Raw genomic sequence first — 23,577 nt, 5'->3', positions numbered from 1 at the left:
ATCATTAGAATAACTGCTTTCAAATGGCCCAGATTAGTTGCAGTTTCACTTCCATAAAAATAACTTTTTAACTACATAACATATTTTGGAAGTATTAGATTCTATAAACAAACTACATAATTTAGAATAAGATTAATGAAAATGAACATACTTCCAATATTTGATACTTTACTCATACATTTTAATGACTTCTAACCAGTAAGTTTTCCATGTGTCGTGTAGATTTAGCTCTTCGGGAATTTGTTAATTTATAGATTGGATCCTTATGTGGCTTTAACAAAACTCTGTGTCAAGTAACTTTTCAGGCTTCTTGTTAAATATGGCAAGATGAACATAATCATTTATCACTGCTATATTCTAGAACCCCACTTACCTAACAGTAAAGGAATAAAAAAGGCATAAACTCTCAAGGATGAGTATAATAGGGAAGGATCTGGCAGCTAAATAGAAATGTCACCAAATGTTGGGAGCCGGGAAGCAGACGGATGAGGGTTTTCACCGAGCGGAGTGGAAACCAGCTGAGAGTTCCCTTGCAGTTGAAAGATCTGCAGGAAGCAAATCAGTTTACATGGCGCAGCTGGAGGAGACACACAGCTATGTGGTTATCACATTTTCGCCTCTTCCGGGGCATGGAGGAAGATATTTCACTGTCTTCTATGCAGTTATATTGGAGCCATTTGACTGATTTGGCCAATGAAATGTAGACAGAAGTAATGTAAGCCACTTCTAGGCTAAAGTTCTAAATCACTTTGGGCCATCTTCCTTCTCTGCCTTCCCTTCCTGAAGCTCCATGTGGAAGCCGTGTATTCTAGACAGTGAATATATAAGATGAACACAAACTAGACCCTTAAGTCTTCAGGTAGAGTGCTTCCTAGGAGAGTTCGCACTGAGCTGTATGCAAAAGGAAAATGAACAGTTATTTTGCTAAATCGTTCAGATTTCAGGGTTTATTACCACAACCTATTTGATTCTAATACAAGATTCTTTTTAAAAAAAATTTTTTAATGTTTTATTCATTTTCTGAGAGAGAAAGAGAGCAGGGGAGGGGCAGAGAGAGAGATAGAGAGAGGGAGACACAGAATTCGAAGCAGGCTCCACGGCCCAGAGCCTGACATGGGGCTCGAACTCACAAACCATGAAATCATGGCCTGAGCTGTAGTCAGACGTTTGACTGAGCTACCCAGGTGCCCCAAGATTCTTTTTTTTTAACGTTTATTCATTTTTGAGAGACAGAGACAGTGTGAGTGCTGGAGGGGCAGAGAGAGAGGGAGACACAGAATCTGAAGCAGGCTCCAGGCTCTGAACTGTCAGCACACAGCCTGACAGGGGGCTTGAACTCACGGATGATGAGATCACAACCTGAGCTGAAGTCGGACATTTAACTGACTGAGGCACCCAGGCGCCCCATTAATACAAGATTCTTGGGAGGCCTAACAATTATAGGCGCTAAGTAACTCTGATGATAGATGTGTCCAATAGGCCTAAAAGTTACTCCCTTACCTATAGAATGTAGTGTAAATATGAAACATCATTCTGTGAACATGCAGATGGAATGAAGATCTATACGTAGTTTGTGAGAGTGCCCTGACAGTTCCCTTCCTCCAATCAGCTTTCATGGAGCTAACATCCAGGTCTATACAATGAAGCAAGGACAGGGGAATTCCCATCTTGGGAAAAAGGTGAGCGTTAGGCAGTCTACCCTAATGGACAAACAATGTGAACGGTCACTTCACAAGAGATGAAGTCTGAATAGTCATTAAAGATTCAAGAAGAATATAAAGCTCAATGGTAAGCTCAAAAAACAAATGTAATTTTCCAACATTTTGAAAAAAGTAAGTCTGATAATACCTCTTTAAGGCATGTAAGAAAGGAGAAATGTCATAATACCTAGTACATTTGATTATATGAATATTTATGGCCCAACTCAAGGCAAAAATACTGAAGAAAATATTTTACACATGTGTAGGACAGAGACATAAAAAGAGGCTCAATTTATAATCCTTTGGAATTGCAAGAAATTAACCACAACCAAAAGGTGCAGTAATGGGAAAATGAATAAATGAATTGCTATATACTCATACAAACAGTAAAAATAAATGAACATTATCTGTATTTGTCAACATAGATAGATCTAAAAGTCATAATATTAAGTGAGGAAAATAATTTCCAGAACAATATGTTTAATAAAACATTTAAGTAAAACATTTAGCAACATGCAAGACAATGAATGCTATATGATAGTTATGAGCATATACATATTTATCTAAAGTATAAAAACATTGTAGAGAATACTAAAAATCAATGTCAGGTTAGTGGCTGTGTCTGAAAAAGACAGCTTGAAATGCATCACAAGAGACATAGGGAACTTTATCTGAATTTGTAATTTTTTATTTATTTAACAAAATTTGACATAAATGTTCATTTCTGTTAGTAAAGTCTTGGAGTATGTGTTATATAACTCTACTTTTCTGAATGTTTGAGGTATTTAACATTATTTTAACTGTTGAAGTTTTGATGAAGGGAAGATACCTTTCTCTTGGTTTTTATCTTATACGAGTTTCTGTTCTTTTTTTTCTAAATAAAGAGATTTCCTTATATTTCCATAGGAAGTAAGAATTATTAGAGTAATTTTTAGTTTCAGTGATTTCCTTTACAGTGAATACTTGTGAAATAATTTACAAATGATGTGTTCTGTAAATGTCAAGGAGATATAATTACATAGCATCTCTTTTTTTAAAAAGACAAATCCACAGTTTATGTCTGTTTTATTAAAAATACCACCTTCTATGAAAAGTTTTATTCCCATTTCTATGTGTAGACAATAATATTTGTTATGGGCTTTAGTTTATAAGGTGATTTTACACATACTAAAAGTTATTATGACTATGATAGGGGGTGAGTAAATCACATTTTATTATTTTTTCCTGCAGATAGTGAAGCTAAGTAGCCGGGAGACTAAGGTCATGCTAACATATTGTGATGCAAACTTCAAGTCTCAAATATTTCTTATTCACCACTTAGTGCTTGTCTACCTATTCCAGTAAAATGGAATTTCACTGATCAAAGTAGACCAGGGATCTATGTGGCAGCTTTTATGATTTTTTTTAACCAAGAAGGTAGGTTTGTGAGAATAACACTAAAAATAAGTAAATATGGGCACCTGTGTGGTTCAGTCGGTTAAGCGTCTGACTCTTGGTTTCGGCTTAGGTCGTGATCTCATGGTTCATGAGTTTGAGCCCTGCATTGAACTCTGCTGACAGTATGGAGCCTGGTTGGGATTCTCTGTCTCCCTCTCTCTTTGCCCCTTCCCTGCCCATGCTCTCAAAAATAAATAAACATTAAAAAAAATAAGTAAGTAAATATGTAATCAGTGGAACGTATGCTCTTCCTAGTTCCAAAAATTAGGATTCCTTTTCAAAAATGCAAAATTTCCTGATTATTCCCTGCAACTCCTTGCAAGTCTTGTTATCCATTCTACTGATCCAGTAGGAAAAGTCATTCTGGGGAAGATGAGCAACAGAAAGTGAAAGCTGGTAAATGGGAAGAACCAAACCACCACAACTGTAGACAGAGAACTGTATTGTGTGGGACCTTCTTTATAAAAGGAATTAAGTCCATCTTGGAAGGTGAGACTTTTCTCTAAAACATGCAAATTTTGTGTATTTCTAAAAACACACAAATTGAAAAACATCACTAAATTTTTGTATTAGTGTGCTAGGGCTGCCTTAACAAAGTATCACTGACTGGTGGCTGAAACAACAGAAATTAATTTTCTCACTGTTCTGGAGTCTGGAGAGTTCAAGATCAGGTGTCAATGAGGTTGGTTTCTTCTGAGCTCTCTTTTGCTTGTAGATAGTTGTCTTCTCTCTGTGTCTTCACATAGTCCTCCTTCTCTGTATCTGTTTCCTAATCTCTTCTTGTAAGGAGACCATTCATACTGGATTCGGGCCAACCCTAGTGACCTCATTTTAACTTAATACCCTTTCTAAAGACTCTTCAAATAGAGACACATTCTCAGGTACTGAGGGTTAGTACTTCAATATATGAATTTGGAAGCCCATAAAAATTTCTGAAAAGTGAAAACCTAGAAACTTCTTGATGTTTCTGTTGTATTATACACCAAAAGAGACAGTCTTCTCCCCCTACCTCCACAAGGCACAGAGACAGTACATTCTGATATAGGTGGGGCATTTTCAAGACAGGTTCTTCCTAGTATGTCTTAACCCCAAGCTCCCAAAATGTAACATTGGAGTGAGCAATGGTAATAAGGTATACATTGTCTTTTTTCATTTTGAAAGGAATATGATCTGAATAGACTTGAATACACACACACACACACACACACACACACCCACACACACACACACACAAGGTTTATCTTATATCATTGTGACTTCTGAAAGCCACACTAACTCTCCATGGCTTCATGAAGGAATGAAAGATATCAATATGGAAACCTCACTATAATTTGCTTAAATTTGATCATGTTTTATTCTCCCCTGCACACCACCTTCTATAATCCCTTTCCCCATTGGTGACTCTTCCTTATCAGCATTATTTTCACAAGTCACAAACATGGAGAACAACCATTACCTAATCCTGATTAGTTCATTACTCCACCAGGTTTCACTCACCCACTTTGGGAAGTCAGTATTTGAACATATATTGTCTTATGTTCCTGTCAAAGTTATCCTTTTCTTCCCCAAGGTAATGGATGCCTTTGACATAATAAGGAAAAGGCTAACAACAAAAAAAGTAAAAAAAAATAATAAGAACACTGATTAATATGTAAAATATTATTTTCCTGGTGGGGTCTGATTTTCCTCACTTAAAATTATTTAATGCTCAGTTAAATCCAAATTTCTTAGCTGATGATGTGAAGTCTTTCCAGACATACTTTTGAAGAATTCACAAACCTAATATCTATCCACTTTCCTCTTTGAATTTTATGCTTTATAAATTGACAAATTATGACAGTTGACAAATTGGTTTTTACTCCCCCCCCTTTGGTGTGCTTATAAATGTTTAAGTACCTGTTCTTGGGGGTGGGGCGTCAGGGTAAGGTGGGGCTTGGGGGCTTGATTAGTAGCATCTGTTGATTTCTGCAGTGTAAATACTCCTACCATGGCCAATTTTAAGCTATCTGAGTGAAATCAACTGGCTTGCAAAATTCGTGAAAAGTTACTAGTTAGTTCTTGTGAAACAGTACATCTAGCTCTGGCATAACACTGGTTTCCATCCCCACAAAGTTTTATATCAAGGCTTCAAATATACTATTTTGGTGACCTAAAATAGTCTTCTTTCTGTGCCTGGGAAGCTCCTATCAATCTTTAAAAGAAATGCAGCTCATACATCTTTCTCTCTTAGAACCCCTCACTCCCTCCCATCCTCCTGGCCTTTCCAGATGGTCTATCACTGACTCATCAACTTTTCTCTTCATCATTATAAATGATTTCATGTTGAATTCATCACATTATCACATATCCCATCTTTTTATTTATTTGTTTCCCAACTAGATTGTTAGTATTTGATAGCACCTGAATTTTGCAAATGAGAAAACTGATGCTCAGAGCCTAATGGTGTGGGGAAACATGATACCACATTTGGTTTTTTCATAGCCCAGAATGAAAAGAGTGGATAGATCAATACTCTACAGCTTACCTTTACCTTTGTTTGACCTTAGACAAATGTTTTAGCCTTCTTGAGCTTAAATTTTCTACAATTGGAAATAATAATACATAAACTCATGGGGTTGTTGCGAAAAAGTACCTGTGAGATAAGCACAGTGTGTGTGACACGTGGGAACCAGTCAGTAAATGGCAGCTGTAAGTTATAGTGCAGGTGACAACACACTAAAAGAACCTCCTTCTTCGTCTTCTTCTTTTTTTTTTGTATTTTATTATATTTTTTTATTTTAATTTTTTACATTTAAATTTTAGATAGTTAACATACAGTACGATATTGGTTTCAGGAGTGGAATTCATCATTTACAACACCCAGTGCTCATCACAAGTAGCCTCCTTAAGGCCCATCACCCCTCTAGCCCATCAATCCCATCCCCCACCATTTCCCTCCATCAACCCTCAGTTTTTTCTCTATCAGTAAGAATCTCTTGCGGTTTGTTTCCCTCTTTCCTCTCCCCCGCCCTCCCACATGTTCATCTGTTTTGTTTCTTTAATTCCACATATGACTAAAATCATATGGTATTTGTCTTTTTTTGATTGACTGATTTTGCTTAGTATAATACATTAGCTCCATCGTCATTGTTGCAAATGGCAAGATTTCATTCTTTTTGATGGCTGAGTAATATCCCATTCTATATGTGTACCACATCTTCCTTATCCATTCATCAGTCAGTGCACATATGGGCTCCCTCTGTAGTTTGGTTGTTGCTGGTAATGTCGTTATTTTTCATAATGCTTTGCACAAGGTATAAGTGTGTACATGTGTGTTTTGCTAGAGTGAAATCACTTCACAGTTGCAGATAAAAGAGAACATACATTTTTAAGATGTATGTTCTTCATTATTTTATCATGATGCCTCTAACATTTTTTAAAATCCTTTGAAAGCTCATATCAAATTTCAGGGTTTTTTTCCCCCTTAACAGGCACTTCATAATGTTGGTTACACCCTACTGTTTTTTTCTTCTATTCTTTCAGCCTTTGCACACAAGACTCCTTCCCTTTGACTGTCCAGTCCTGCATCATGCCGAAAGACTGTGAAACCACTGAGTGGTCGTCTTGGAGCCCTTGCTCCAAGACGTGTCGTTCAGGAAGTCTCTCACCAGGATTCAGAAGCAGGAGCCGGAATGTGAAGCACATTGCTATTGGAGGTGGAAAGGAATGCCCTGAACTTCTTGAGAAAGAGGCCTGCATTGTTGAAGAACTTTTGCAGCCATGTCCTAGGTATTGTGCATTCTTTGGCATGAGTATTCAGTGTTCTACAAAACCTCATTTTATGTGGTGTAGGGATCTCAACAATAATAATAGTAGCTGTGATTTTTTTTTAAATTTTTTAACGTTTATTTATTTTTGAGACAGAGAGAGACAGAGCATGAACAGGGGAGGGTCAGAGAGAGAGGGAGACACAGAATCTGAAACAGGCTCCGGGCTCTGAGCTGTCAGCACAGAGCCTGACACGGGCTCAAACTCAAAGACTGTGAGATCATGACCCGAGCTGAAGTCAGATGCTCAACCGACTGAGCCACCCAGGCGCCCCAGTAGCTGTGACTTCTAACTGTTGTGTCTTTACTCAGTATAGAGATCCATACTAAGCAGTCTAGCACAGTGCTTTAAGAGCATGGGTTGTGTTGATTCCCTGGGCTCTAATCCTATTTCTGTGATTTTCTAAATTTGTGAACTTCAGCAAGGAACTTAAGTATAGTGCCTTAGTTTACTCATTTAGCAGTACTAACTTCATCCAGAACATGGCACATAATAATTGCTCAATAACCATTAGTTATCATTGCCTGACATGTCACACCTGATTTTTGTAACAAGTTAAGAGGCTATTCATAGCATCATCATTTTGTAAATGAGGCTGTTGTTGCTTAAATATTTTTTCATGTCACATAGCTAATGGGTGGTGACACCCCAGTTCTAATGCAGTTCTGTCTCTAAATGTTACTGCTACCCTATGAAACTGTTTCTAATATACAGCCCCTAATACATTGTCTAATGTATACAGAGTCAATCCCTAATACATGCTACCCTATGACATTGTCTCCAATGCAGAGAATTTTGAGAAAAACATTGACATAGATTAGTAGCTGTATTTTAATATTTTTATATTGTTTATATCTTGTCTGACTGTAGGTACGACCCTTGGTGAAGGCCTCCAGTATATTTTTCTCTGTGTTCTTGTATTATGGTAGGCCAAGTCTGATAATGACATAAGTCATTTGCAGCTGGCTATTCAGAAGTCTTTGGGGGACAAATTTGTGGTAATTCCTGCTGGACAGCTGCCCTGAGCTCTATCTGTTAAATATGTAGCTATTTTAGATAGACCTTTCCTATTGTTTTTTTGTAGTTTGTAGAATTTGAGAATCAGTTCCCCAGTGAAAAGTAAAATGAGGCAAAAAATATATCTTCTTGTAGCAATTAATCTAACAGTCAAACTCAACAGGCATTATTGATGAGCTTAGCTATTTCTTGCACCTGAAATAATGTGTATATCGGGTGGGGCAGGGGTAGAGGAATATAGGGACAAATGCCTGTTGTCAGATTCTTAGCCACTCACTTCCTCCACTTCACCATTGAAATCAGTGTGCATTCAACTCCTCACATACTGATTGTTCATTTTTTACCAAGTTGACCCCTTAGATTCATATCATTCTGTACCTCAGAAGCAGAAGAGATAGATGTAGTTTATTATCCTTTACAGATTAACTTACTGTCTCACAGAATTCTCCCTAGTTGTGTGAGTATGTGTCCAGTCTTTAAAAACACTGATATTAGGGGGTGCCTGGGTGGCTCAGTCAGTTACGTGTCTGACTCTTGATTTTTGGGTCAGGCTGTGATCTCACAGTTGTGAGATGGAGTCCACATCAGGCTCCATGCTGGGTGTGGGGCCTGCTTAAGATTCTCCTACTTCTCCCTCTGTCCCTCCCGTGCTCACAGTCTTACACTCTTTCTCTCTCTAAAAATAAAATGAAAACACTGATATTAAGGGACAGCATGGGATTTGGAAATGACATAAAGCCTGAGATCTTTGTTCTTTTTGATTTTGGGTAGACCTGGATCAAAATTATATTACCATCATTTATTAATTGTGTGTTTTGGGGAAAGCTATACAACTTCTATAAGACATTTCCCTTTTCAATAAAATGTGTCTAATTATACTGCCTGTGTTGAGGGTTGTGCAGATGAGGTATGTAAACTGTCAGTCTCAGTACTCAGCACATAGAAGCACTACCAAGATGGCAACCCTTATTGTTGCTGTTTGGAGGTGTGTTCATTTCCTCCAGAAAGAGACTACCTCCTTTCCTTTGAAGGCATACTATGGTAATTTAAAGAGGTAGGAAATTATTTCTTCTGGGTAATGTGAAATCTTTTTCACTATGGAGGCCTAATTCAGAAGGGTTCTCAATATTAGGCTTCTAGGAATAGAATCTGGGTTTAATGATGAAATAGACATTGATCCCCTTTTCCTTCATTCCTTACAAGAAATGGCTAGTGACCTCTTCCAAATGTTAATTTATAGACATCCTTCCATTTTTACCTCTATTTTCTGTGTTGAAATGATTACAGTTTTCTTAGAAGTCAGAACAATTTCTCTCTGATGATCATGAGAAAGTTGAGTTGCATCTGTATTTGTTAAATAATGGCTACTTTTTATTGAGTACCTACTGTTCACCAATAACTATATCAGAAATTTAACAAAGATTATTTAGAAGAACATAAAATTTCTCATCAAAATAGGATAGTTTTGAGAGTAAAAGGGATGCAAACTGATGTTGTTCATATTGAAGTCTATTTGGCTCAAAGTCAGTATTCTTTCCATTACTTTCATGATAGTTGTAGTGAAGACACATACACAGATAAAGGTATATATACACATATTCATGTGTTTATATGTATCATTTTTTCCCAACAAAATAGTGTGGAATGGTAATAATTCAAGATGCATCCAAGATGAATTTCTTTATTGTTCTTCATTTGATTGAACCTTAACATCTGAAAATAGATGTGACAAATTTCATTGGCGATGGACCTGATCTTCTAGTTTTGCTGTTTGGAAACATTACTTAGTTTGACATTTTTTAAAAACCTTTTCAAATGGTGAATTTGTAGGAAATATGAATCTTAGAAAAGTCACTGAATACCAACCTGTGTTTCCTAGGGAGAAAGGTATGTTAGTGACTGATTCCAGGAGAATGCATAAATAACAACAAAATTAACATTGGCTGACATTCTTATTTGTCTGAAATCTGAGCTGTGGCATCTACCACAGGAAAGCACAAAGGCTGCGTACTAACTTTGGTTTCTAGTGCGACATGGTGATTAAAATTCATTGTGAACAAGGGAAATGGAAACAAAAAGTCTATTAGGGAACAAAAATGTCCATTTCTCCTTTCCCAGAATTCATGAGCAAGTCATATATATCAAGCAATCCAATTCACCATATTTCTCCCCAGCAGGAAAATGTACATTTCTGTGACTCTTCATGGTGCTTTTCTAAAGTCTCTCAGAATGCCGTTTGGCTTTAACTTTCCACCATCTTTGCTATAGGAAACACGCTCATCCATTCAATAAATGTACATTGACCTCTTGCTATGTGTCGAGTTTGTGATACCTCAGAGAACAAAATAGTCAAATAGTCAATAGTCCTCTCCTTGTCATGGGGCTTAAATTTTAGTGAAGGTACATCAAATAAATATAATAAATAAAATAAGCTATATACTGTGTGCATGAGCTATGAAAAAAAATCAGACATTACAGTAGGGTTGCTGGGATGCTGGGATGTGGGGTCAGCTCAGGTTACAGAATTAAACAGAGTCATTACAGTTGCCTCATTTGAACTGGTGGGGGACTTGAAGGAAGTGAGGAAATTAGCTTTTAAGTAATTAGGGGAAGAATACTCCAAGAAGAGGGAAGAGCCAGAGAAGTACCATAGGTCCTGCATATTAATACTGCTGTAAAAGTTCTTTAGCTACATAGCTTTGGGGCTATTCGTCTCACCAGCTAGACTCCAGCGGTAAACATTTTAGCTCTAAACACTACGAGTGCCAATCCCTGAGGCATGAACCCATGAAAGGAATGGTAAGTAAGAGAAGCCCATTCCACAAGTGCTCTCTGAGACCAGAACATCTTGGTAGTTCCTTGGGGCAACCAGCTTACGTAAACTTGAAAAGAGACAGAAGCTAGTCTGTTACACTAACATAGGAAATTATACAACTATAAAGAAGTTAGTGTAGTACAGCCTTAGGTTTGTTTCAAGAGTATGGTTTTAACCAATACATGTATAGACTCCAAGAAACCCCTTCCTTCAGCATTCGGGCTACTTGTAGGTTTATGTCCATTCCAACGTAACATTAAGCACTCACACTGTATATTGTGAGGTGGGAATAGAAATGAGAGAGATGGGATAAGTCTGCTTGTCACTTGTCATCTTTTCTCTGGGTGTGTTTATCTCCTGCCATTGGGCATCATGACCTTAGGCACTATGCTATTCTCTACCTCAAAACATTGAAAGATATGTGTTTTATAAGCTACCTTGGTACTTGTGTTTTTTCTTATGTCCTGATTAACATCTGAAGTATTCGATCCTACATCTGAACTAAGAGGATGGTGAAAATCATTCTAAGACTGTAAATAAGGTGGCCCCGTTTACTAGATAGCATAAGGAAAGTTTTATTTATTTATTTATTTATTTACTCACTTACTTACTTACTTATTTATTTTTATTTTTTGAGAGAGAGAAAGAGAGAAAACAAACAGCAGAGAGAGAGGGGGGCAGAGAGAATCCCAAGTGGGCTTCACACTGTCAGTGTAAAACTTGATGCAGGGCTCAAACCCATGAATCATGAGATCATGACCTGAGCTGAAAACAAGTGTGGGAAGCTTAACTGATGGAGCCACCCAAGCAGGCACCCCAGGGAAGTATTTTAAATGCTTAATGTCAGATAACTGAGGCACAACCTGATGCCAGAACAGCTGTGACTCCAGATCCCTTGTGTTTATGTGGAGAGCCCATTAGGCTGAAGATACCATAACAGACAAACATATTGAAAAGTGTCAACACCTTTCCTGGAAATGACACCTCAGATGACCTACCAGCAACTTTCACCACTTCACCAGGAGACAACAATTTTCATGCAAAAAAAAAAAAATGGCTGTTCTGTCTCTTAAATGATCATTTAGAATTTGAAATTGAATAGAAGACAGCAGTATTAAAAGGTGACAGTGACCAATGTAGATTAAAACTCCCAAGAAGATCTTAAGGCAGAAGCTGTGTGGTTGATCCTATTACATATACTGTGATATTACTGCACAGAAAAGCCAATTTGTAAAACATTGTTTCACTGTTTGGGTCTGACACTGAATAGATTGGCTCTCATGATCCATCTGTCCTTGTCTCTGGTATGCATGAATTTATCCTTATTATGATCTATCTGTGCACACTCACACTGAGAAATGTGTCTGGGTCTCCTGCAGCCTACTTTGATTTCTCTGTACAACACCCTTCGTCCACAACCCATGACCAGCCTGATTCTCCCTAACATCTCTTTTAGGCACTCCACCCAACTTTAGATTTTCCAGAAAAAATTCCTTTTCCTTGAGAAAACTCTGGGGATTAGTTGACAGATCTTTGTAGATGATATTGAAACCAGGGATAGAGCTAAGGAAAAGGATGGCAGGGAAAACTTTGCTTGATTATTGGCTTTCTTTGCCCATTGGAATTCTGTAAGTGCTGGAACAGGGTTGCTATGTTGTGAAGAGATGTTTGTCCAACACCTGCTTCAGCCTGTCACTGTTAATTTCTAGAGAATTCAGGAGACTGAAAACGTTCAGTCTTTGTTCACTTAGTTTGTGCATATTAAGAATCTTGTAAAAGATCTTCTTTGACTTATGATGGAGTAACCTCTCAATAAACCCATGGCAGGATGAAACGATTGTAAGTTGAAAATGCATTTACTATACCTAACCTACCAACCATCATAGCTTAGCCTTACCTACCTTAAATGTGTTTAGAATGCTTACATTAGCTTATAGTTGGGCAAAATCATCTAACACAAAGCCTATTTTATACTAGTACTGAATATCTCATGTAATTTATTGACTACTGTACTGAAAGTGAAAAACAGAATGGTTGCATGGATACAGAATGGTTGTAAGTGTATCTATAATTTACCCTTGTGATCACATGGCTGACTGGGAGCTGCAGCTCATTGATCACAAGAGTATCAGATTGCATATTGCTGGATGGAAAAAGAGCAAAATTCAAAGTATGGTTTCTACTGAATGTGTCTCACTTTCACATCATTACACAATCAAAAATTTGTATGTTGAACTAGAGCATCCAGAACATGATTACCATATCCTTTAAGAATGTTTATAATAGTTGGTAATGTTCTTACAAATCATCCCATATGTAGGGATGTTTATTTACTTTTTTGTTTATTTACTTTTTTCCTCTACCTTCGAGTGGTTAGCACCTATAAAAATGCCTGGCTCATAGTAAATGCTCAGCAAACAATGAATGAATGAGTAAATGTTCAAATGTAGGGTAGTTCCAGAACAATATTATGCACATGGCACTTTCTTCCATGATTTTACTTATTATGTAATATGTGTGAAGGATTTAGAGTGATTTCTTATAAAGAGCAGCCGAAACTGACATCATCAAGGAGATTAAATAAGAACAACTACCCAGGGTAGGGATGGACACATGAAGCTTGATCTGATATTGTGCCCAATGGCCACCTTTCTTCTGCTAACAGTGTGCCTGGTTTTCCAGATAAGAAGTTTCTATTTTCATTCGGTTGTAAGAGTAGCTTCAGAAAGGGTGAGAAATGAGATTACAGTCTCAGTTTGTAAAAGTTTGCCTTCCAGAACAGAACGGCATGAATATCACCTACCATATCTTCTGAATCTGCTGTTGATCATCTACCACAGTGCAAACAAGCACTCTGTACCTAATAGGAACTCAGTACATTTTTTAAATGAATTCATGGATTCGTTAAGGATGATTTTTGTGTTGTTGTTGTTAACTGTTTTGATTAAACAGCTTAAGGAATAAAGGAGTGATGACCTGGAGCCCTCAGGAGACTGTGTGTTAGATAAGAAACAATGGTTTCAAATATCTGTAAATTGTTTCAACAGAAGAAGACAGATGCTTTATTGAATCTATCTTTTACTGGTACATATTTTTTCATGAGTCCCTATTGTGCCACTTTAAGTCCTCTTGGATGGAAGATTTGTTCCCCTGTTAGTGTAAGAAAAGTTAACGTACTGCTAAGTGCTGTGCATAGTGATAGAAGTCTATTAATAATACATATGTGGAGTTTGGCTGGCAAAGCCAGCTGCTGAAGGGCAAAGAGCTTTGCACTTCAGAGTAGCTTTCCATAATCAATAGTCTCACTGTATTCAATAAAAAATTACTAGAGCATAAAATATATAAAGCTTGATCTGTTCCCTTTATTTTGGTCGTCTGTTCAGCAAAAAAAAATGACAAGTTAATTCTTTTCTAAATGCATTTACAACTTTAAAAGGGCAACAGACATTATCATAAATTAGTCATGCTGCAGTACACTGATTTTTAATATACACACATTTAATTTGAATACCTTGTACTAGGGCTTCAATTCCAAGAGTGTTTGCAAATCTATATGTGCTTAGTCAAAACATGACCATTAACTAATGCAATTATTCTTTCAATCTGTCATCATTAAATCACTTAAGATTCTGTTCCATGTTGCTTTGCTTTAAATCCAAGTCTTTAGTAGGAGAAAAGAAATCCACACGTTAAGCAATTCTAAGCCTTGTGAAACTGATAAAGCATACATTCTAAAGGGCAGAGGTTGCTATAAAACTCTGATGGTCCTGCCATCCTGTTGCTATTAGAATCACTTTATGTCACATTAGTAGGATGGAGGTCTTTTAAAAAGAGTTGCTAATGTGCCTTCTTTTTTAATTTTGTCTTTGCTAATTTACGATGTCTCTACTCATTGCTTCATAGCAATAAGTTCATTCCTTACTCCTTCTGCTATCCCCCTTCTGTTTGAAGAATAGTTTAAGTACAGGATTCCTTGAGTTAGACAACATCACTGTCTGGAAGACAAGCTGGTTATCTTGGCAAATGAATTTCAGGGCCTCAAATCACTTTTCCTAGTCCACAATTTGTCTCCTATATCTCTTAATGGGAATATGTATTTCTGCCATTAGAAATTTCTTTGACTTAATCTTGGTTTCTTCTTTTAAGCTGCATATACTTCTTTAGAATCATAACATATTTAATGTTAACACTTTCAGTATTTATTTTATTCCAATATAGTTAATATACAGTGTTTTATTAGTTTCAGGTGTAGAATATAATGATTCAGCAATTCTATACATCACCCAGTGCTCAGCATGGCAATTAAACTTGTAACTTTTAATATGTATCATGTGAATATACTTATTGACCATTTCCTAAAAGGAGACTTAAATTATAGGGACCATATAAGAATATTGGGCAATGAGTTTCAGGCATGGGAGAAGGATTTGGAAAACAGATTCTAGAAAGTAAATGAAGAAAAACTGAGTTTCTCAGTTATAATACATGGTTTCCCTGATGTCTGGGTTCTTGTCCCCTTTTCTGGGCTGTCTCATTTAAGAATTCATTGCCAACACACTGTGGTGCTAACACTTGGGGAAAAATAATTTGGAATCATTCTTCACTCCTCCCTTTCTCTCTCATCTCTATCTAATCCATTGGAAGGCTGTCCCTACCTTCACAGCATATCCAGAATCTGGTCACTTCTCACCACATTCACTATGACTGCCTCAGTTGAAGCCACCATCATCCTTCCTAGATGAGCAAAGCCTTCCAAATTTGTCTCCTTCCCTCACATCCCCCATAGTCTATTCTTCACTCAGTAGCCAGGGTGATCTTTAAAACTTTAAATCACACCATATTACCGTTCTCAAAACTCTGCAATGATTTCCTGACATATCTAGAATAACACTCACAGTCCTAACTCTGGCCTACTATGTTCTTTATAGACTGGCTCCTGACTACTCCTCATTTTCTCTCCCTCTTATCCTAACCCACCTGACCCAGCCACACTGGCTTCTGCGATACCCTAGAGAGTGCCAAACACTCGGTCTCTTGGAAACTTTGGATGTGCTCTTCTCTGCCTAGAATGCTCCCTGACCACTCATTCCCTCATGTTCTCCAGGATTCTGAAGACTTCCCTGGTCATGGCACAGAAATAGCTCTTTCTCTTCTCAAGGTCAGGGGCTTTGTCTTGCCTACTGCTGTGCATTTCTATTGTCTGAAATCTTGCCTGGCACATAATTGGAGCTCAGGAATTATTTGTTGAAAGAAAGGATTAATGAAAATGTGGTTGTGTAAGTGATTCCCTTACTATTTGGGTAGGCCTCTTTCTTTTTCTAGGGAGTCCTTCTTTCTAGCCCTCCCCCTGCCTTCAGGCTCTCATACGTATCTTTATGTTAACTAGAATGCCCTTGCATCAGCTCTTTTCCTTGTGCATTCAGTATTTGAGTTATCAGCATTCCCATTCTCAGAGGGTGGGGTTCCAGAGTGGTTGGAGATGTGCTCTCTCACTAGTTAGTAGTGGGGACATTGGAGCTGTTTTCACATGAATGGATCATGACAAGTTTACTTAACACTCTAATCAGTAGGGAGCAACATGGAGAATTTGATTTCAAGCCTAAAGTTACCTTCTGTAAGGTTTAATGGGAATTTTAATTTTTATAGTTAGGGATCCTTTAATTTGGCTTATATATTATTTCTCTTTTTTTAAATTATATCCTGAAAGCACCAAAACTTGACCCTATGTTACCACAGTGCTCTAATTATAAGTTGGCTGTAAAATATTCTCAAACTTTATTTTTGTTTGAGACTGAAAGAAAAAAATATATATATAGGCAGTATAAAACATTATCAGTTAGTTGTCACTGGCATTATCTTTGCCACCAACAAAAAGAGATTTTTTTTTTCTTTAGTCCAGAACCCACTTCCTCAGACCAAGACCAACATTTACTTGTCCTCATAATGGCAGGACAGGTAGCTACCTATTGCCTACTGAACTTATTTTCAGTATCCTTTGATCGTGTTTCATTGGTTTGCCATTCGCTATTTTAATCTACCTGCCATTTCATTAAAGAAAAATAAATCTGACATTGAATCTTGCTCTTCCAATTACTTATGACCTTGGAAGAATTACTTCTTTTTTATTCCAATTATCCCATCTGTAAAAGCAGAAATAATATTTTCCTCAGGGTTTGTTGGGACACTTTAATGAGGTAACACACCTATTTTTGTTATTGGAGTGCCTGGCACAGAGTAGGCATACAGAAGGTATTGGTTGTTGTTATTATTACTTGAAGGCCATGTCATGATACTCTAGTAGTCCAAATAAATTAATGCCTTGGCTGTTGTGTTCAGACAGAAACTTTGAAAAAAGCAAATGGATCCTCCACAGTCACATTGCTAAGGGGCCATGAGGATTGACTAATGTCTTTCATTCCATGGCTGTCTACTTGAGGCATTTCCACAATCAATTAAAAATGTTTTGTGCCCACAGGAGGTAGGACTCTGGCCTTTGAGACTCCCCATATTTCCCTCCTAAACAGAAGGACAAAATGAGGGTGTGTTAAAAGGCATCAGAATTTGGAGAGAGAGGTGAAAAAGGCCTGTTCTTTGACAGGGACTTCACCATTAAAGATAGCGTCCCAGGCAGTCTGGATGCCGTCTTGTCCAGAGGCTGGAGGACCATTGCTGTAACAGCTTCTAAAGGAGAAAGTACCAGTTAGCCAAAAGGACTCCTTTGATTTCTCATTCTGTCAGTTCCTGGAGACACTTCCCCAGGTTGATAGAGTTTGGACATTCAGTTTTCATGGTTGCAGGGTGATTTGTGACTACACATAGATAGGGCTTTCGAAAAAAAAAATAAAGAGGATGACGAGAGACTGTGAAAGACAGATTTTAAAAAGGAATATAGGAGTCCTTACCTGGTGATCATTTTCCCTCTGCCACTTGCTTGTCTGGTATTTTCTCTGAGGTGGTAAACAATAGCGATAGTGATAAATGCCTTATATTTCTTTAGAGAATTTGTTGTTTGCCAGTGAATGGAATTTGGGTGTTGTTGGTTAATGAGCTACCAACAGGGTTTTTGTTACTTTACATAAAACCATAGTCGTTAAACTTTTCTTCTCATTTTTCTCCATAATGACTTCCAAAATTCCTCCATTGCTAATTCTTCTAGGGTCATGATAAATTAATTGAAAAAGCTATTTATACAGCGTGACCCATTCCTTTCAAACAAGCAAAAAAATTGCTGTGACTTGCTGTAATTCTGAACTCTATGTTTCTTTTATACTCTGCTGAACTTTGGTTGCTGGAAGTTAGGCCATAGTATTCCTGGATCTCTAATGTTAGGACTTGAGGAAATCAATGAAGTCCTCATACATAAAATGTTAATGTGTGTGTGTGTGTGTGTGTGTGTGTTCTGTGGCAGCAAGGGGCAAAACCTGCATGTAGAAGGACAGAAGCAGAAAAGGAATTAACATTTACTGAACATCTATTCCATGCCATGTTCAACATTTGGTATTATTATGCCCATTTTAAAGATAGGAAAACAGAACTGGGCCACGGTTACATGCCTAGTAAGTGGCAAGGCACAACTCAGCTGTAAAGCATGCCTGTTGTCTATACCACACTGTTCCCTTTTTTGCCTACCTTATTTGTTAACTATATCATAGGAGGCTTCTACTCAGCTACTGTTATCTGTCCCCCTCCTTAATGGCCAGAAGCTCTTTGCCTAGGGGATCTTTGGAGGAAAGGGATCTGAAGTGAGACCTTGGTAGCCATCCATCCCAACAAACCCTTACCTCATTGCATTTTGCCCTGGAATACAGAGCCATCTGCCCTGGACTCAGGGGCATGAGGGAGAAGCTTTCTGCTTGAGTGAACATGGAGAACAGGGTGAGAACTTTGAGTGAGGAGAACAGGCTTCAGAAGTTTGCCTCTGGAGAAGACCTACCTTTGGAAATAATCAAACTTTTCTCAGTCTGTCACTCCCAGGAATTGGAAACAGGTTATTGTCTGTATCGTGTACATAAGCAGAACCTGCACTGCTCACCCAAAGTCTTGTCCAGCCTACTGACTTACTTTTTTGCCTGGGAGAACCATGTGAAAATGAAGTGGGGAGGCAGAGGGAGAAGAGTTGTGTCACAGTGAACCCCCCAGGATTGTCCAAATTCTTTTCCTACAATGCGCTTTTTATAAGACTTCATGAGGGGCTCCTGGGTGGCTCAGTCGATTAAGCGTCTGACTTTGGCTCAGATCATGATCTCACGGTTCGTGGGTTTGAGCCCAGCATTGGACTCTGCACTGACAGCTCAGAGCCTGGAGCCTGCTTCAGATCCTGTGTGTGTGTGTGTGTGTGTGTGTGTGTGCATGTCTCTCTCTCTCTCTGCCTCTCCCCCTCTTGAACTCTCTCTCTCAAAAATAAATAAACATTAAAAATGTTTAATTATAAGACTTAATGACTGTCAGGTTTTCAAGCTTTTTTAGAATTATGACATTCATTGTGAAGGGGTTTGGTTATTATTAGGTTTCTGAGAGATTTGCTTTATTATTTTGATGTCTGTGACTTGACTTCTATTTTACTCTAATCTCTGTAAGGCCAGTGTTTGGGTGACACACACTCATTTTTATCGCTTTTTTTTTTCCGTTTAAGTAGTCACAATGCTGAGAAATTTTTCCTCAAATCTGAAATGGGACAGCAGTTACAAGAATGTTCTTAGGTTTTGTTTATTGTTCTAGAAGTTAATGAGTCTATTGGTATTTATGTGAATGCTATAGGGTTCTATTAATGATGTGGGCTTGAAGAATGTTGTAATAACCCACAAAAGGAAATTCTGTCTGAAATAATTCTCCAGGTCTGAGTGCAGTGCTGTTACGATTGTTTGTTTTCTGCAAGTTGTGTTCAAACTCCGTTGGGTTTCTTCCCCGTATCTGTATGCGTGCGTGCATGTGTATGTATGTGTGTCTATTAGTATGTATCTTAACCAGTTATAAACCAGGAAGAATATATTATTAAGTCAGTTTAAATAACAGCATGTCTGCATATATAAAACACTCATCAGTTAAATATAGTGGTCACACTGATAACTCATTTTTAGTATGTATATTGTTATGCTAATGGGGTCAAACAAGTTGAAATACTGTCCTGTATCAAGAAGGTTGAAAAGTTGGTCATCCCTATCCATTTAAAATCATATATCCCAACTCCACACATTCACACACTACTCTACTATCTTTAAAAGGCCAACTTCCACATAGTCATCCAGAAGTTTGTGAAGTGTTATCCCATGAAAAGTTCGGCTGCTATGGAACAGGCTCATTGGGTTTTCACATCCTTCGTCTGATTCTTCACTCTCTTACAGTACCTGGGATGAGGCACATCCCCTGTGTATCCACATTTCCTTTCTTCACTCCTCTTATTCCATACTGCCACCAGGAGAGGCTGCTGTGATTTTTTGCTCCTAGGAAATAAAAGGGATTTAGTATCAAAACCAATTGACTTTAAAAACGAACAAACAAACAAACAAAGCCAATTGACTTTTTTTTTAATCTATAGGTGAAGATTTGGCCCTAGAATGATTATTACATGCATATGATATTGTGACTTAAGTTTTCTTTAGAATATTATATTTTCCTTACTTCTTCTTCTTTTAAATAAATCAAACCAAACAGGTATTCCTGGAGGACCTCTGAATGGAAAGAATGCCAAGTCTCTCTTCTCCTCGAGCAGCAGGACCCCTACTGGCCTGTGACGGGACCCGTTTGTGGAGGTGGGATCCAGACCCGGGAGGTGTACTGTGCCCAGAGCACGCCAGCGTCCACCGCACAGAGGGCCAAGGAAGGTAGGCAGCCAGTTCCAGGGACAGATGGTGCAGCTGACTGGAAGGGAATCAACTTTAAAGCTATCTCTGCATATTATTCTTGACATAATGGACCCTCAGCACTCACAGGTTTAGTATTTGTTTTGTTGAGAATTTGCAAACCAGTCCTAGGTTCTGCTACTTGTAATAATTGGCAATAGTTAGAAATAATAGCAATAATAATAACTTCAGCCTCAAAGGATCGTTGTGAAAATTAAATGAGAGCATATACCTAAGAGCTGTAGCAAAAATGAATTGCTATAAGCTAAGGGGCTGGTAGGTTGGAGTGAGTAATCAGTCATGAATTAGTAGCATTCTTTTTTCGTTTTCCTCCCAAGAGTGCTGTTTGGGTGAATTTGTGGATGTGGGAGTTTCTACAGGCCTATCACTTTCAAATGTCATGGATCCACTATTTTACTGGCATATTTTAAATAATGTGAAAATGAGAAGGAGACAGAGGAGGAGGGAAAACAGCCTTCTCCATAGTAGACTCTCTGACAGGCATGCACAGCCTTAGCAGTACCCCATTTGTTTTAGAGTTCGAGACAGTGATTACATATAGGGACTGAAAAACCAGCCCAGGTTTATTTCAGTCCATTGGCTGAAACGCCAAAAGTGAGCAGGAATGCTTCCACTCTAGAAGAACGTGTGGCATCGCAGCCACATTGGAGGACATGGCAGTTCTCTTTGCAGAAGTAGTCGAGGTGGGAATGTTTCCTTGAGTGTGCACATAAATTCCCTACTGTAGAAGGCAAGATGCATGCTTTCTTGGTATGGAAATGCATCTATTTTACCCCGTAAAGCTTTTCATACCAGGTACATTTTTGTGTGTGACATGGCCTCTCAACATTCCAGAGGCATCTCTGACCATAACCTTGGATAATTTAACTTCTCAGTTATAGAGGGATCATCTTAACAGAATCATTAGAGTTTGCTTCAACAATTAAAATTACAGTGTCACATTTACAGAGCTAGAGTTATTTTAAAAACAGTAATTAAATTTTCTTCCTTATCTAATGTCACATTTGGAAAGTGACAATTTACACACTTTCTGTTCCAGGGTAGAACGTGACTATGCTTACTTTTCTGACTTTGGACGAACAGAATTTAGAGAAAGAGCTCTAGAATATTCTTTAAGACCTTGGTAATTTTTTTGTTCCACCTTGTCGTTTCTTGTCTTTACTGTTGTCTATAGTACTAGGGTTTTCGAGGGTCAGCAAGTGCATTAGAGACGTGGTATAGCTTACTACTTACCTTGGTAGTCATTAACAAAGGCTTTCTTTTGCTTTTGTATAGGAGTGAATGAGAGAGATTGGTCAGCTATTACTTTCCTTTCTCATAAATGCCTTAATTTCCTACTGTTATCATTTATAGATATACCTTGAGACTTCTGGCAACAAAAGAATTTCTTCTTGGTTCAAGTTAAACACAAGATAATAATTGAATTGCTATTGTAATGGACCAGTGAGTGTGTTTGCCTAATTAAAGAGGACAAATTTAAATATTTCTAACCTTTTCTGCTAATGCAATAATAAAGGCCAAAATTGGTGACAGTTTTTGCATCAGTTTCTGTGAACATCACATTTTTTTTTTTATGTTAGACTGTAGAGGGAAAAGGAAGTTTAATAGCATTGATTTTGAGAACTCTTTTCTCAATGACAATTGACTTTCCCACAGGTTAATTTTTCCTTAAACTCTAGGATACTCTGTTCAATCTTTGGACTGAAATTGCTTGACTTTTCTTCCCTACAAAATCCCACCATCTGCTGTGAGTTAGCTGCTCTGCATTTCAAGAACCTGATCTTAGGGGAACACAACCCTGGGGAAAACACCACAACCACCAATGAATAAAAACAAACAAACAAGCAAACAAAACCACACCAAAATAAACAACAACAAAAAATCACCAATCCCAAAACCAAGACCCATTTCCATGGATCTCTTATGTAATAGAATGAAATCAAATCTAGATTCCGGAGTAAAAAAGAAAAATGCTAATTCTCCCCCAACGGCCTCCTAGTTTCTTGTATATGCTTGATGTTGAGGCTGAATTCTGACTTTGATACAGTTCTGTCGGTGACTTCTTAGTGGTGTCCCATTCCCCATTTGACCTCAATTCATGGTGCTTATAGAAATGGCATAATATCTATGGCATATTTAACTGGTTCTTTTGTTCAGTGTTCATGTGATGTTTTAAAGGCAGCCAAAGTAGTGCTATAACAATCAATATGAGAAGCATTACCTGTAATAGGAGCCAAGCCAATAGAATTGGGAATGAAAATGTAGAAAAATATTTATGATTTTGTTTACCAGTTATTATTGTAGAGAGAATTGTGCTTCTCTTTTATAATTCAGAAATACCAGCAAGAGTGATGCTTACCTGTAAATCTGAAAGTTTGGTTTAGAGAGAGCACTTTCTTCTTGCCCTTTTCCGAAATGAAATTAAAGCCACTCAGCCTGCATTCAAGCATAGTTTCTCAGGAGATAAAACATTGAGATAAAGAACACACCTTCAAAATCTAATAAAGACTGGGAGGTAGTTATTCTCCATTCATGAAAACATGGCCTAGAAACTGAGATATCAACAAATTCGGAGTGAAATGACATAGAGATAGAATGTATTTATATGGTGAAGAAAAAATACCCCCCCCCAAAAAAAAAAACTAAATAAAAAATTTGGAGAAAGTATTGGTATGGCTGTAGTTAAGAAGAACACTTCCTGAATTTTTTTCTTATTTCAGATTCATTATTTGACATTAAATGGACACAGTTCTTTTAAGAACGGGACATCAATTGCATCCTCCACTCCAGTAAGATTAAATAGTTCTTGAAAGTCTTATGTCTTTATCATTTTGGACCCAGAGTTGACATAAGGAAGTATATGGTCAGATAAGAGAATGTATCCCGAAATGCCAAGTAGTGTATAGCGACTTAGTGCATTTTGGGTCTCAGTAGCGTATGG

At 37.7% G+C, this 23,577-nt stretch overlaps 1 protein-coding gene across 1 annotated transcript in view; it reads left to right on the top strand.

Moving 5' to 3' along the window:
- The window catches only part of THSD7B (thrombospondin type 1 domain containing 7B), a 384,726-nt gene that overhangs the window by 31,453 nt on the left and 329,696 nt on the right, over positions 1-23,577 (top strand). The window contains exons 3-4 of the mRNA XM_049615274.1: positions 6,660-6,905; positions 20,428-20,597. Coding sequence (XP_049471231.1) covers positions 6,660-6,905; positions 20,428-20,597 — 416 coding nt within the window. The remainder of the gene's footprint in view (positions 1-6,659; positions 6,906-20,427; positions 20,598-23,577) is intronic.

Source organism: Panthera uncia, assembly GCF_023721935.1.
Source record: "Panthera uncia isolate 11264 chromosome C1 unlocalized genomic scaffold, Puncia_PCG_1.0 HiC_scaffold_3, whole genome shotgun sequence".
Lineage (NCBI taxonomy): Eukaryota > Metazoa > Chordata > Mammalia > Carnivora > Felidae > Panthera > Panthera uncia.
Note: the sequence above shows the minus strand (reverse complement) of the source record. Positions and strands in the feature narration are given on the sequence as shown.